Raw genomic sequence first — 17853 nt, 5'->3', positions numbered from 1 at the left:
GATTTCAAGAATCATAAAAGAAGTAACATATCAAAAGAATATAATGATTTAATTGTAAAAGATGGTTTAAAGACACTTTTTTTATTACTTAAAGTTGTTAATATTATAAATAGTTAATAGATATAAAAGATAGAAGAACAGAAACAATGATATAATAAAAATTAAGACAGTGTCAGTTAACATATGATAAGTTTATTTGCAACATTTTTTACAGTTGCTAGGAATTATTTTTCTATACCTAAAAATACTGTAAGGGATATACATATATATATATATTATTTAAATAATAAAAAAATATTTTATTTAATAAAAAAAGATATGTTTAATGTTTTTTTGTTTGTGATATAACAATTTGATATAAAATATTTAAAAAATATACTCGTCAAAAATTTTTGATGGTATTTCATTTTCAAATTTTAAGCCTGCATATTTAGTTGCTAAACGAATTGCTCCAATAGCTGGAGATGCATTTTGTTGATATAAGGTTATCTTTTTATATCCATATGTCTTTTGGTTATTTTCAATTATTGACCAAAAACCTTTTTTAATAAAATTCCAGCTTTTAAACATAGAACCTACAATCAAAACTGGAACATTATTAAGCATTTCTTCATCTACATTTTTTATTATTGCAACTAAATGTTTTCCAAGTTCTTCACCACATTCAAAAAATATTTTCTCAATAAGTGGATCATTTGAAACATTTAATGCTAGTACTTTACAAAGAGAAGCAATATTAGCTTTATTAAAGTTAACTCCATATATAACATCTATTAATTTGACATGATTATTTACCTCAAAATGATTAAGAATAGTTTTTTTTAATGTCTCATGAGAATAAGGTACTTCTATTAAACCATCTTCTAAATCAAATAAAAGTTTAATTGCTTTTATAGAAAGCCAAATAGCACTTCCTCCATCTGATATTATATGTCCCCAACCACCAACATAATGAATTTTTCCATTTTCTTTTAACAAACGACAACTTGATCCTGTTCCAGATATTAAAACAATACCACTTTCCTTAAAACAACTTGCTATTGAAATTATACTATCAGAAGTTACATAAAAATAACTAGCTAAATGTGAATAATTTTCTGTAAAATATTTAACTAATTTATCATTAACATCATTATCTTCAGCTCCCGCTAAGCCTAAACCAAGTGCAGCAAATGAAAAACATAAATTATTTTCTTTTTTAATGTCCTCAATATAAGAAGAGACACGTTCTGCTGTTTTTTGAATCCCAATTATAGCAAAATTAAAACCATCTTTTTCCCATTGCCCTAAAATATTACCATTTTCATTCATAATCATTATTTTAAAGGTTGTAGCTCCTCTTAAATTAAAAAAAAAAAAGTTAAATATTTAGTAATATACAAATGATAAATATATATATATATTTTTTTTAATCTTTTTTTTAATTTTAAAATAAAAAATTATGTATATAAACATTCATTTTGCATACCCTTCAATACCTGCATAAATAAGTGATTTTTTCATATTATAATAACTTCTTTTTTTTTTAATTCTAAACTTTATTACTAAATATTGTAATTAAATTATCTAAAAAAAAATTAAATTAAATTAGTTATGTATAAATGAATAAATTATAAAGTTAACTATAAAATAATTTATAAATATAAAATTAATTATACTTTAATATATCAAAAGATAGATATTTATTAATTTAGTTGTGGCGATATTATAAATATTAAGTTATTATATTAAATTTTAAAAATATACATTTATTATATATATAAATATTAAATTAATAAATGTGTGTAAATGTTTTTTGTCACATGAAAATATAACTATTATTATTATTATTAAAAATTTTGCTTTATAATTAATTATATTAAATAAAAATAATTATACAAAACTTATGATTAGTTTAATTTTAACACGCCACGTATTGTTAAGTATATTAATTGAAATAAAAACAATACAAAATTTATTTATATATAATATAAACTCAAAAATTTTTTTCTTCTATTGTCAAATCATCAAAAATTGTATATTAAATATTGGTATTCAGATAATGATTTGATTCTTTAACATTTTATAAACAAAATATTGACATAATTATTTATAAATTAAATAATAGATAAGAAAAAGTATTTTACTATATACTTGTTTAAAATTGATAAGAAAAATTACATATATATTTGATATATATATAATATATACCAATCTTTCATCATTTATTAAGTTAAAATTTAATGATAACATAAACAAAAAGTATTACAACTTTATTCCCTTTTCTTTAATTTAACATTTAATTAATAATAATTGTACTGATGTTTTAAACTATACAAAAAAGTTGATGATTATTTAAGTGACTAAAAAAAATTATTAGATATATATATACATTTATATATATATATATATATATATATATGATTATAAAAATAAATATAAATTATGATGAATAAAACAAAACGATATATTTAAGTTAAAACTAATTTTACAATGTTTTCTTTTAAGAAAATAATTTAATAAGAAAAATAGAAGAAGTATAAGTGAGAAAAAATTAAAAGATATATTTTAATTTAATTTATGAGTTTAAAAAAAAAGTTTTTTTTTTGAATATATATATATAAATAAACATATGTATGTTAAGAAATGTAATGGAAAAGATAGTATTATAATAATAAAGTAAGAATATTCGTTTTATTTTTATCAAATCTATATTTGGAATTGTATTAAATTAGAATACCTATAATGTGTATCGTATTAGTTCTCCTTCTTAATACTTTCTATAAAATATATTATCGTTTATTTGATCTTTGTGAACATGTCGCTGCAATGATAACCTTTCTTATTTTTCTTGGATTAATGGTTGGGACAATTATCTTAAGCACCAATAGTAGTGTAAGTTTGTTTTTTTTTTTATCTTTTGAAACTATAGGGTCAAATTTTTATACATTTACATTTTTTTTATCATAAAATAAAAAAAAAGGATAAACTTTATGCTATATAATTAAAAAGATTTTTTTTTTATTTTTTTATTTTTATTTTTATTGTTATTTTAATTCTAGTTTGTTAATCTCAATTGTCCAATTATCATCCACCATCTCAAATTATAAAATTTTATCTTTTATTAACCATATTTATGGATCATTAAAATGTTAAAAAATTTTATTCTAAATATATTTCTAAAATTACTGTTTAATGTTTTATTATTCATATATATATATAATTTTATGTAATAAAACTATTTAATTTTTCTATTAACTTTCTTAAAAGAGAAAAATTTTTCAATTAGAAAGATCGAGTTTTGGTTATGTAAATTTTTGTAATTTTCTAAAATTAAAAGCTTTTCTATTCCATAAGGGAATTTTAAATTTACTGTTTTTCTTTTTAAATGTTCCATTAATGAAATGATAATGAATTTGGATAATCAAGGGAGGGATGTCTTTGGATATAAGGGGTAAATTAAAATAAAGACTCATTTATAAAATTATCATGATTCTAATAGTCAATTTTATTATTAGTATCTTTATCTCTATATTATTAAATTACTTTTTTATATATATATTAAAAATTTAATTTTTTCCAATATTTCATCAATAATAAATTAAAAAATTATGAAAATAATAATTATATAAACAATAATGTATTAAATTTTCTATCAGATTTTTAATACATATTTAAAATAAAAAAAAATAAAAATATCTACCTCTGTCATTCCCTAGTTAATAGTCAATGCCATAAGTGATACTAAAAAATGCATCGTTACATTTATCTTTTTCCAATTCATATATTATTGCTTTCAATTTTGTAAACATCTATCCAACAAAAGTTTAAATAGCAAAAATATCTTTTTAAAATTGAAAAAATATTCATAATCAAATTTTCTTTTGCTTAATCAACCAGTCTAAAATGTGAATATATATATACATATAACTATAAATTTTTAACTTTTTAATTATGAAGAAATAGTTGATATGAGATAACTATTGTCAATGGAATGACAATGAATATAAGCTTCACAAAATTATGTCGTCATACATTAATATGCTTAAAAAGAAATATTTTTGAATGACAATAGTAATATTCAATATCTTTAAAAAGTAAAAATTTCTCCTTTTTATATAATCATTTTGTTATTCTTTTTTATCCTAAAAATAATATTAATTTCAATGTATGCACTTTAAAAATACACATATATTATATTATTCATCAATTTTTGGTTACATCTTAATAATGAATTACTACTACCAATGCAAAGAATCTTTGTACTTTTATACTAGGAAAAACTTTGATATATCGGCATTCATTTTGTAATTTATAAAAAAAAATATTTTTTTTTTGTTAGATAAATATACGTATATGTGGAAAAAAAATAATTTTGAGGTAATAATATGAAAATGAATTTTTTATTTTATTTTAATTTTTTTTTAATTCTTAATATTAAAAAAAAAATTTTTAATATTAAACTCATAGATCATACCTATTAATCAATACTTTTGTTTTATATATTCTAAAAAGAATATTTTTTAAATAAATTGTAGTTTAAACTAAAATATTGTATCTTAATTTTTAATTCATTTGACTTATTGAAGTGTTTTTTTTTTATGAAATTAGCTTATATAAAAGAGCAGTGTTGTTAGGTTAGCCTTTACTAAAATGCTTTATAACATTTTGAAACCATGTCTTTTTTCAATATTTTAAATAATGTTTACAACAAAACAATTAAGATATTTTTTACTTTCTTTTATTAGGTAATTTTAGAGATAAGTTTATTTAACGTCTTTTTTATTTTAAATTATGTTGGTAAACAATGTTATCAACTAATTAATATTTTCCTCGTTTTAGAGGTATAATTTGAGAATAGAAGATTAAGAAAAATATAGTAATAATGTGAATAAAAATATAATTAAGGTTGTTGCCATTTTTATTGAATATAAAACTATATTGTTATTATCATTATATTTATTTACTCTCTGTTAATTTTTTTTAATCATAATACCATATAACAATTCTTTTTTTTTAATATATAATTATTAAGAATAATAAAATTGAAATTAACTGTTTTTGAGAATAAAGTATTCATTTTAATAAATTAGAAAAAAAACATTAAATTTAAAAAGAATATTTTTGGTCTATAATTACATATCAATCTTCTTATCTTCAAATTGCGTCATAAAACAATAAATGCTTAGGAATCCTTAATTTTTTTTTTCTATTTTTAAATTTGGACTATCCTTATTTTCTTATTTTTAAAAAGTATTTTACTTTTATTGGATCATTTCTTTTTATAATTTTATTATATACATATACTTTAGCTATTTTGTTTTTATTTCAATTATAAATATATCTTACATTTATTCTAACTTTATATTAAAAAAAAAAGGTGAAATAAATAAAATTTTTAAATATATAAGATTAATTTGATATGCATTTTTATTACTTAACTATAATTAGAGATGAAATATTTAATATAAAATAAAAAGACATCAAAAGTAATGTTATGTGCCTAGTCATTTATATTAATATTCTTACTTTTTTTTTTTGTGACCCTTGAAAAAAAATGCATTAAAAAATTTATTATCAACCTCAATATATGTATATATTATATTTTGGTAATAAATTGTACATCTTTTCTTCACTAAGTCATGATAATATTAAAAGAAAAAATAATAATTTTTTTATTAACCATCAAAATATTATTCTCTTTGACAATAGAAGTTTATCATTGGTATTGTTTTGTCTAAATTTACTATCTTCATAATTTATGTCTTTGCCCCTGTTACTCATTATAATATTTTATTTATGTTTTTATATTTTAAATACTTTTACTGTCACTGTATTTTGATGCTTTTTTTTTCATTGTCATTAACTCGCTTTAACTGAATTACTTATTGTATCTCTTAAATTATAATAAATAATTTTTTATCCTTCTTTTCACTTTCATCTACCATTTAATTTATTGTTTAATTATTTTTCTAAGTAATAATTTCTTAACTTATTATTTCTTATTCATATTCATTTTAGATAATTTATCAATGTACTCTCCAACAACTTATTAACATACCTTATAAATATATTTATTATTTTGTATTCATTTTAATATATAATTAAGGTTTTCTTTTTTTTAATTTTTATTAGTCTATTCAAATGCATATGTAAAATTTATATTTAAATACAGGTGATAATATTAATAACTTAATAAAATACCACTTTATACATTAGTTTTTTAATTATTTACAATAATAAATAAAGTGTTTTTACTTCTATAAAGACATCAAAATACTTCTTTATAATGTTATGTAAGAAAATACTTTGATCATATTAATTATAAAAGGTAGAAATAAAAATTTATTCGTGTTATAATATTCTATATAAGAATCATAAATTATTAAACACGCAATATTTACAATATTAAAATAAAATAAAATTTTTTTTAATTATATTAGTAAACATTATATTGTTTTGTTTTTATATAAATTTTAATGTAAAATATTTTAATTTTCTAATAAACTTTTTCATATTATTCAGTTATGTCTTTTCAGAACCAACCAAGACCACTGTTGACTATAGCGATACTAGTTTTTGGGGTCCTTGGCGGTCTGGCCGTTGTGATCACCGTGGTGTATTTTTATAAATTATGCCTAAAAAGAAGAGCTCCAATAACAACGTAAGTTTTTTTTTGTTATAAAATAAAAAAAAAATGCATATATTTATTTTATTATATTAAATATTATTATATTTAGCACAGGAAAACCAGACCAAAAAAGATCTCAGATTCGTAGCCTGGTTAGTAATCAGTGCAGGAATCTAACAACTAATCAATCACAATATATACAATTTGATAAAAAATATTATAATTCTTTATCTAATACACAATATATTGTACCAAATTTAGTAGTATCTGAAGTTATATCAGATGATGAAAAATATTTTCATAATTCATCAAATAATAAAATTAGATATACATTAACTAAAAATTCACGAAATCTTTCAAATGAATCACATATTTGTAATGAAATAAAGTTAAATAGATGTGGAAGTCAACAACATTATAATAATAATAATATTAATAAATATTTACCTCAAGAAGTAATTATAAATAATGAAAATACAAATAATTTTTTAAAACCAGATAATAATTTTAATTCAAATGGAAGAACTAAAAGTGCTGAAATGTTATTAAATGTTCAGGCTAATGATGAAATAAGAAGAGCATCAACTGGAAGTATGTATCATCCAGTTAATGGAATAGTTGGACAAAGAAGACGTTTACCATCTATAGCAAATATTCAACCAATACCAAATGTTGAATATTATAATAGTAATAATTTAAATATACAAAATAGAAAATTATATGGTCTTTCTCGTTCACAAGCTATTGATAATAGAGATATTCCATTAAAACAATCTAGTTCACCATTACCATGCCAAAGAGAAAAAATTTATACAAGACAACATGCATTCTCAAAAAGTTGGAATAATGATGATCATTATTATATAAATGATTATTCATTACAATCAACTTCTATTCAAAATAGGCCCAAATATATAGAAAATGAAAATTTTGTACAAAATTATTATCAAGAAAAAAATCAACATATAATAACACCAACTATTAATGTCATTCCACCTCATAAATCTAATAGAAATCATTATAATTCAAAAAAATTAAATACTAATGATGTATATCCTTCAAATAATAGAAAAAATCATTATCCTTTATATGATATACCAAAATATAATTATCAAAATTATCATACTTATAATAAATTTAATCTTCCTACAAAAATAGATGGTTACCCTAAAAATAAAGCAATTAGTTTTGATGAAAAAACTGCACTTTTGTATGAAAAAAAATATAATAAAACACCAAATTATACTAATCCACCATATCGTACATTGAGTGAAGCTGATAAAAAAAATTTAATAAGACAACAAACAATACAACTTCTTCAACCTGATGTAAGTATAATTTTTATATTATTTTATATAAATAAATAATATTTTATTTTTTAAGTCAGTTGTATCTAAACAATGTTTAGATGTTTGGAAAGATAGAAAAAATTTTGAAACAGATACAATATATTTAAATCAATTATCTACTGATTTGTCAGATGATAATAGTATTTCAACATCATTTGAATCAAATTCTGAATCACCAACAAAAGATAAACGAGGACATTTTACTTCAATAATACCTAAATCATCTGAAGGTGCTAATATAAAAAGACAAAAGTTTAGAGATATTATGTTAAAAAGACAATTATTAGATGATTTAACAACAGGAGTTGAGACAAGTTCTTATGATAGTAGTTTTGATAATCCTTCAAATATTTTGGAAAGTGAAAAATTAGGAGAAAATGATAAAAATTGTTATAATAATTTTAATGATGAAAGAGATTACTCAATTGATTCAAAAAGTGATACATTATTTAGATTATTTTCATTAAATGATCCCAAATATATGTTTAAAGGTGTTATTAATAAATCACTACAATGTAATATAAAGGAAAATTATAAATCATTTTATGAAGATGATGTTTTATTAGATTTTAATTATCCTCTTCAAAATAAAGAGATAGAGGTTAATGAAGTTGTAAATATATTTTCATATGATCAATGTACAGTGACACCCCTTCAAGAGGAGAAGAATTCTACTGCAACAGGTGATGATAATCGGCAAACTAAAAATCGTCAAATATTTTGGCAATACAAAAGAGTTTCATCAAAAGAAGACAGTGATGCAACTTAATATTATTTTTTAAATTTTTTATTTTAACTTTTTTTTTATAATTATTTTTCAATATTTTTTTTTGTAACTTACATTTTTATTTAACTATATATAATTAAAATGCTTCTATCGTAATATTCATTTTTTAAATGTTTTTTTTTATTTAAGTAAATATATTACTATTATTTATCTTTTTAAAATTAAATAAAACAAATATCTTAAAATTCTTTTTTAATTTGTTAAAAAAACACATAAATGGAAATATTATCTTTTTAAAAAGAGTAAGAAATAATGATAAAATATGTAAAGAAGTTAAAATGATTATATTAATAGTATATATATATTGGATAGACTTATACTAAAAAAAGTTATTTCATATTTTTAACAATTTAATATAAATTTAGTTTTATTGTATAAGTTATTAATTAATTTTTTATAAATTTAAATATGCATAAAAGTAATTTGGTATTCTAAAGTGACCACGATTTAGAATAATTCATTAAACTAATTATGGTACTTTATAGTTTTTTCTCCCTCATTTTCCGTTTTTTTTTTGCATATTCAAATATTACATGATAAATTGTAAAAATTATTATAAATTAATAAAAAAAATAAATTTTTAATGTCAATTTTTAAAATATTAATAATTAAAAGTAATATAAAATAAGTATTTGATATTTTATTTTTTTAATGAAACATAAATAAAATTTTATGAAAAAAAGGTAATTGATATTTGATTTGTACTAAATAAGTTAATAGACATAGTTAAATAATTTTTAGCTTTCATCAATTTTTGAATCTCTTTTCTATTCTATTCTTTTTTATTTCATTCTTTTTTACCTACTACAAAGATAATTTTTTTATCAAAACACTAATAATTCTTTTTTTTCAGGATTATGCTTTTAGGCTTGTAAAAATTATTCCTGATAAAGAATAAGCAATTAAATTTCTTCAGAACTATAATTTAATACCAAAAGTAAAAAAATGTGGGAATGAGCATGAAATGTTCCTGAAAATTACAAAGCAAATGAAATGGAGATGCAATGTAAAAAATTGCTGCAAAGAATGTGGAATAAGAGTAAAAACATGGTTTTAAGAAACCAAAATGTCTTTTAGAAAGACAATTTTATTTATCTACTCTGAAGCCATCAACAAACTTTTATGGAAACTATAAAGAGAGAGTTGGATTTGAATCCAAGCTCAACTGTTTATTGGAACAGTTTTTTAAGAAAAGTTTGCTTATTTATGAAGAAACAATAAGACAATAAAATTGGAGGAAAAGAGCTTACAGTGGAGGTAGATAAAACCCTCTTTGCACGGAGGAAGAATGTTAGCGCAGCAATAGTGTTTTGGAGGAACTTGCAAAAAAAAAAGAGTGTTTTGTGAAACCTGTAGCAAATAGAGCCTTAGGAACATTAATGGTGGTTTTAAAAAGAAGGGTTGCTCCAGAAACCCTCATCATTTCGGATATGTAAAAAGGTTATTCCCAAGAAAGTGATTCTGGGTATGAACATTTGAATGTGTATCACAAATACAACTTTGTGGATCCACTAACAAATGCTTATACCCGGAACATTGAAAGAGTTTGGAGATCCGTGAAAGAAAGATCCAAAAAGAAAATGGAACACGGAGAAGCATGTTAAATGGCTACATGTATGAATTCAAGTGGCGGAAAAAAAGTAAAAATAATAAATTTGAGTCCATGTTAAGATAAAATTTTTTATTTAATGAATTTTTATATGAAAAATAAAAATTTTTTTTAAAAATGTTTATTTAAGTTACAAAAAAGGGATGAAAAAGAATCTCATCCTTCAAAATATAATATAAAAAAAAACTTTGAAGGGAGTTATCACTTTTTGAAATGGAGGAGCAAAAACTATAAAATGCCTTAATTATAGTAAGTCCACGACTGAACCACTATTTATTTTAATTTTAACTTGCTACTGTGTTAATAAAATGTTTTTTAATAAAGTTTTAACTATAGGAGTATATTTTATTACAAGACATAAATTTAATAATATTTCTAGTCGTTGGTACACCTTATACTTTAGAAAATATTTACCAAAAAGAAATTGACAAATAATATTTTATTAAAGTAAATTATTGACAAAATAAATATTAAAAGAAAAAAATTTTGAAAATCAAAAATACTGATTTTTTATAAATTATTTGAATTATTAAATGATATATTATTATATGTTATCTTTATGGTAGTATAATTATAATTTTTTCAAAGTCATTGTAATGAACACAAAGAATTAATTGCTTACAAAAAAAATTAGTAATTTTATCACTTTTATAATACTTTTATAGTATTTTTTTCAATAAAATATATTAACTTATATATCAAAAAACATATTAGAATTAACTACATAAAGAGAAAAAGAATATTTAAAATTTATTTCATTTAAAATAAAATTTCATAGGATAAATAAAAGTTAAAATAAAAAACATTTTATTTTAAAAATTCAAATTTTTTTTAATTTTCTTAATTTACTCATAAATAATGCTCTTAACATTTATCACTTGAAAATTAGTTAAAGATTTTGCGTTATCAAAAAAGTTCCTTCAACATATTGGTATGTCGTTTGGAAATATCAAAAATTCTTCATTTTAAATAACACATAATTAAATAATTTTTTTTATATAATATTAGGATTAGGGTGTCCCACATGAAATGCAGTTTTTTTATAAAAATTTTAAACTTTTTAACTCAGTGATAAATAAATATTTTATTAAAATTAAGAACCTTTGAATAGAACACATATCTTTTAACGAGATATAGTTTTATTTAATCCATAAGAATAATAATTAGGCTCTCTAGAAGCAATAAAGTCTTCAAAAGCAGATTTTATAACTTCATTGTTCTAGAAGACTTTCTTCTTTAAAAAAAAGTTCAGATACTTGAAAAAATAGAAGTTTATTGGCGCAAGATCCGGAGAATAAGGAAGATGAGAGAGGGTTTCAAATTTCAACTCGTTCAATCTCTGGAGCGTGTTCTTCAAAACGTGTGGTCGGGCGTTGTCGTGTAGAAGAATTGGTCTTTTTTAGATAATTTCTGGTGTATTTTTTTTAATTGTAAACGGTGCAGTTAAGAATTTACTGTTTCACCAGGTTTTATAGAAACATATTGTAAACTACAAAAACGATGTTTTTTTTAAAATTATAATATAATTGTTTAATACTTTTATAATTAATATATTATTGCTACAGTTAAGTAAATAAAAATCGTATTTTTTATCTATATTTATAATTAATTTTTTCTTTAAATCATATTTTAAATAAGTTATTATGTCTAAAACATCTTTTTAATTTCACTACCATAAATGAAACAGATAAAATTAAGTATTTTAAAGTTTTAACAAATTCATTTAATAGTAGCATGAATGTTGAATAAACATTTTATATCGTCTTAATTTAACAAATTAAAAAATCTCAGGTGATTTCTTTTTTAATATTTTTGAAACAATAATAATTAGACAATTAAAGTGTTTAATTAAGTTTTAAATACATTTCACCTCATCAAGTATATTTAATCATTCATTTATTTAATTGTATTTATTTAATTGATAAAAAAAAGTTATTGAAACAAAACTTTTAAAAAGTGTAAAAAAAACTTTAATATAAGATTTGAAGACATTGAAAACTATTGAAAAATCAAAAAAGTTTGAAATATGTTTTTGTATTATAGTAGCAATTTTTTTTTAAATTAATGCCAATTTAAAAGTTTTTTTAACAATAACATTAAGAAAGTAATAGAACCTTTTTATATAATAATACATTTTCATAACGGTTTAATATAATTTTTAATTCTGTAAATTAGTTATAATATAAAATGATTATATACTGTAATTTTTTAATTTAAAATAAACAATAAAGTATTAATGTTGCAGTACTAAATATATTTTCTAATGATAAAAGAATGCTTCTAAATACATATTTATTATCTATTAGTTATTTTGACTAAATAAAATTTTATGTTTGAAGGAAAAAAATAAGATATAACTTTATTTATCAAAACAAAATATTATCTATTAATTAATCATTAAATACTTATTCTTTCGTTTTTTATTATAATATGTAAAAAAAAATGTTTTTTTTTAACATTTAAGTATTCAATTTTTTTTAAATTTGACAATACAGATAAAAAATAATTGTACGTATTTTGTAATTAAGTGAATCATTTTTTTAATTATTAAAATATTGTTTATTTTTACTAAAGTAATATTCAAAGGATAAATAAACATATTTTTAATATTTTGAAGGTATTTTTTTATACTTTATAAAATAGTTTTTTTTCTTTGATAATTTAAACAGCAATAATAATACTATCAAACTAATAAAAGAACATATACTATAGAAAACTATATCGTATATATTGCAGACGACAGATTTTATTGTATGTAATTTTTTATTTTTTAAATAAATTTTTTCATTTTAAAAATTAGTATTTAAAAATTTCTTTGAAATGGCACATTTTATTTTTTACTCTACATTTCGAAAACGAAGAATTTTTTTGTAATAAAATATTATTCATTCGAGAGAACACTAAAAATCCATTATTGATTTCCTTATCATTATATTAAAAAATTGCTTTACAAAATTATCATCTAAAAAATTACAAAAATATATTAAAATTTTGAATTATAAAAAGAATGTCAATATTAAAAAAAAGATATAAAAATAACATGTTAATTTAAATGTAGATAAAAATATTGCCTAGAGAAATTTTTTTGTTTTCATTAAATCATTTGTTCATGAAAAATTTTTAAATTTTTAAACAATTAAAAGTTTCATATCTATCTAAAATTTGTTTTACTAATTTAAAAATATTAAGAATATTTTTTTATCATTCTTTTCCTTTTAATCAAATTTTGCTTCAAAATGTCTTTAAAAAATTATTTAAAGGTTATATTTTTTAAAAAATAAAGGTTTTTTAGAAACTAAATAATGATTGAAATTTTATAAGTATACATTTTACAAAATATTTAAAAATTTATTTTTAAAATACTTTTATTTAACAATTTATTTATTAAATCTATTACAAAAGATATCTATGATCTTTTAAAGTGATTAACAACATAAATATTATCTAAATCAGCTTTTTTTGGATCATTAACTTGAACAGATTGATTTGGTTTCTTTTTCTTGGATTCTGTTTCCTTATCTAAAATTGCCTCCCATTCATATGGATCAGAAAATTTTACCTTAGTTTCAAGAATGATTTTCTAAAAAATACAATAAATAGAAATAACGTTAAATTACATTAAAAAAGTGAAAAATTTTTTCATAATCCGGTTCGTTTTCATATTGGTTAAGGTTTTTAACATATTCATAGAAATCAGACAAAGATTGGATACCAGGAAATAAATCTTTACCTCTTAATGCTTCTTTGAAAAGAGTTACTTCAAGTTTGTCAGCAGCTACTTCCCATGGAAGAGGCTTTATAAAACTACCAAGAAGATAAGCAAGTGAAATCAAGTCGTCACCTCTTGTTTGTTCCTTTTGATCTTGAGCATTAAGACTACAATAAAGTATTGTTCCACGAAAGAGAACAACTTTTCTTGATGGAATTAATCTTCCTGAATTTCCCTTTTCTTTAAATCGTCTAGATAATCCAAAATCCAGAATATGAATTATTTTCTGATTAACGCCACTTCTTCCAATAGCTATGTTTCCAGGTTTCATATCTCTGTGTATAAATCCAACATCATGCAAATTTTTCAATCCATAAAGTAATTGCACTCCAATTCTTGCAAGAGTAGATATTTTGAAAGAACCACAAAGAATCAAAAGATCATTAAGATTCTTTCCAAGTAAAGTCATTACAATATAACAGAATTCTTGTTTTTTCTGACCAAAAATTATCTTAGCCACATTCCTTTTATTCTCTAAAGCTTTAAGTATTTCAAATTCCATTTTTAATGTTGATTCCGCACCTTCACCACCAGCTTCTATTTTCATTGCAACATTAGTTTTCGTCTTAGTGTCCAAGCATTCGTAAACAGCACCACACCCACCTTTACCAAGACGATTAATAACCTAGAAAATATTTTAAATATATTTAATTTTTAATAAATTTACCTTAAAACGATTGTGAAGTATATCACCCAGTTTGACAAATTCTTTGTTTTCCATTAGAAATAACTAAAATTAGTAATGTTAAAAATTATTATAAAAAATTGTTTTATTTAAAATTTTATATAATAATGTATTTATGTAAAAAAATTACAACGTAAAATAAATCACGTCAAGAATAATTCATTTAAAAAATTTTAAAAGAGTTATTTTATTTTACAAAAATATAAATATTATAAAGCATCAAATTTTGAATATTAGTTATAAATCAAATTGGAAAAAAGCATACAAAAAAATTTAAAGAATTTTTTTAAAATTATTCTTTAACAACATTACTATTAGTCTTATACTTAGTGTAACATGAAAAAGTTTTTTGAAATTAAATGACAATTCATTTGTACATAAATGGAAGACTCAAACAAAAAAAAAAAGAAAAATGAACTGGAACAAGCGACTTTTAGTCTGAAACTTCATAGCTAATAGCAAACCTATTACCTAAGCCATTAGCTAACCTACTATACAGTAATTGAATCTGTAATTACTTACATTCTAAACTACGTCAAAATAACTATTCACATTTAAAAAGTAAATTTTAGGTACATATAATGATTATTTTTTAAGTATGACAAATATTTTTTTTAAAAAACCGATTTTTATAGTATAATTTGAAATAATAAAAATAAAACAATTATTCTAAATCAGATTTTTTCTCAGAGATTTATTAAATTTAGTATTATTTTCATAGAACTTTTCAATTTTGGATAAAACAGAAAATGTGTTTTGTGAAAGTTTTAGATATGAAACTCATAACTAAAGTATATGATTATTGAGAATTATTAAACTAAATGCGGTGGATTTTCCAAATTTTCAAAATTTAGTTTACGTTGAGAATGTCTGGTAAATTTTTTTTTCTTAAAATATGATATCTGGTATTTTTTGAGCTTAACAATTTGCCATTATTTTTTATATCTCAAATAATGTAGAGAATATAAAATTATTTTGGAAGTAGACATTAAAAAAAAAACTTTATAGTAGTTGATTCAAGAAATTAGTTTGTGTTTATCTTCATTCTGTAGCAAGATATAGCAAAAAAAGAAATTTTTTTAAAAATTCATTGTTACCGACTTTTCAAATCTCATCTAAAACTTATTATCATGTTAATAATTTCTTTTTGATTATTTTTTTATGTTAGTCAGGAATAAATTGTCTTCATAAAAATATTTTCATTATTTTCAAAGATTCATATTGGTCAAATATTTTTAATTTAATCTCAACTACAAGTAATAATAAAATTTTTAAATGAAATTATACTTATTATGTAACTCTTAAAAAATGATAAATTTTTAAAATAATCACGGCTATATCAAAAACAAACTTTAAAGAGTTGTGATAAGTCAAAGTTGGGGACAAAGGCACATTCAAAAAATAAATATCAATTGTACCTAACATTATTAAAACTCTTTTACTATGGAATAAATCAATTACAATTGAAAAAGATATAAAGTTTTTATAAATTTTAGATACATTTGATGATTTTTATTCAAGTATACTAATTTTAAAATTTTAAAAAGTATATTCTTATATTGCTTATATATTAAGCATTTTTTTAATATAATTTTTCTTACTTTTTGAATAAAAATTACTTATAATCTTTATTTATAGTAAAGCTAAAATATTTTTAAAAAATTAAAATTAAGAAAAATTTTTTTTTTTATGAAACACTTTTTAGAAATTGTTTTACCTAAATATAATAGAAGAAAAATTTGCTGAAATATTATTTTTATATAAGTAAAATTATCTCTAATATAAAAACGATATTATTCATTGAGTTATTTATACTTGTAACTATTCAAATGCTACATCCAAGCTTTTCCAGCTTCATCTGTATTGAATCGGAAATTTTTAGTAATATTAAGTACCATAATTTTTTTGTTTTATGAAAACTATTTTAAAATTAAAATAACATGAAATGCCGTATAAATGTATCCACAATATCTTTTATTTTTCTATATATTTTTGATAACGTTTGAGTATATTTAAGAATAACGTATTTTTATAATCATTTTTTAAAGATATTAGAGCAAATATATTACTTTTATTCCCGTATTTTAAATAAAACATATCTGTATTTTAAACTTTTAACAAAGATAACACGTATTATAATACAATATTTTAATACCTTTTTTATCCTTGTTTTAGTTGTCTTTAGCGTGACTTAAATAAAAATTATAAACTATTTTTGCTGAAATTGATTGTTAAATAAGCTGTATTTTTTTATTCGTCAAAATCATAGTAAAAAAAATAGTTAAAAAAAGTTTTACTTCTTATTGTATATTTAGTGACTGTTGATATTTTATAAAAAACATTTATTATTTTTTATAATAAAATACATTGTTAAAACAAGAAATAAAATTTACCTTTAAAGCAAAATACTTTAATGAATTGTTCAATTGTTAAAAGGAGAAAATTTGAACATTTTATATCTTATATTTAAAATTTAATGTATAAAAAATGCATAAAAGAAATAACAAATTGGATAATAATTTTTATTAATTTTTTGTATCATCTATCTTTCAACTTGAATTGATGATACTCCTTAATTCACCTAACGATAATGTTATGTAATAATCATGTAAGTAACTTTTATTTTAATTTTTAATTTAAACTTTTATTAGAATCAAAAATAATTGTGAATTTTTTATTCAATTTAATTTACTTTACAACACTTATCAATTGAGTGTTGAAAATAATTTTTTACACCTCAGCTTATGGTGTTAAACAAGAATCTTTAAAAAAACTTATCAATGGATTCAATAATATAATTTTTATTTCCGCAGTTTTTAGATTTTCTTTACAATATAATTTTTATAACTAAAAAACACAATATATCATTTATTATTATTTCTGCCTTTATGCTACTCATTCTTATATTGTATTCTGATCTATTTTTTTTAAATAAACCATTAAATTACACTTTTTTTATTTTTCTCTTACATAATTATTTCAGAATAACACTTGTAAAAAACAAATCGTTGTATCATTATAACAATGATAATGTTTAAAAATTC

General features: G+C 19.9%; 3 protein-coding genes across 3 annotated transcripts; 1 reads left to right on the top strand and 2 right to left on the bottom strand.

The window, feature by feature from the left end:
* Positions 1 to 366: 366 nt before the first annotated feature.
* Positions 367 to 1503, bottom strand: SRAE_X000116600 (N-acetyl-D-glucosamine kinase; the record flags this gene model as incomplete). The annotated part of the gene is made up of 3 exons (XM_024645896.1): positions 367 to 1023; positions 1066 to 1339; positions 1469 to 1503. 3 exons carry the CDS (start codon positions 1501 to 1503, stop codon positions 367 to 369), a joined length of 966 nt encoding a protein of 321 aa, XP_024498629.1.
* A 1221-nt stretch (positions 1504 to 2724) lies between these two features.
* Positions 2725 to 8728, top strand: SRAE_X000116500 (Hypothetical protein; the record flags this gene model as incomplete). The annotated part of the gene is made up of 4 exons (XM_024645885.1): positions 2725 to 2874; positions 6519 to 6643; positions 6720 to 7938; positions 7994 to 8728. 4 exons carry the CDS (start codon positions 2725 to 2727, stop codon positions 8726 to 8728), a joined length of 2229 nt encoding a protein of 742 aa, XP_024498628.1.
* Positions 8729 to 13761: 5033 nt separating this feature from the next.
* SRAE_X000116400 (Asator) lies at positions 13762 to 14845 on the bottom strand (the record flags this gene model as incomplete). Its single annotated transcript, XM_024645874.1, has 3 exons — positions 13762 to 13935; positions 13973 to 14749; positions 14792 to 14845. 3 exons carry the CDS (start codon positions 14843 to 14845, stop codon positions 13762 to 13764), a joined length of 1005 nt encoding a protein of 334 aa, XP_024498627.1.
* Positions 14846 to 17853: the final 3008 nt, after the last annotated feature.

The sequence above is a fragment of the Strongyloides ratti genome, scaffold srae_chrx_scaffold0000002, assembly GCF_001040885.1.
Source record: "Strongyloides ratti genome assembly S_ratti_ED321, scaffold srae_chrx_scaffold0000002".
NCBI classification, from domain to species: Eukaryota; Metazoa; Nematoda; class Chromadorea; order Rhabditida; family Strongyloididae; genus Strongyloides; species Strongyloides ratti.
This window is presented reverse-complemented; position numbering and strand designations above follow the sequence as displayed.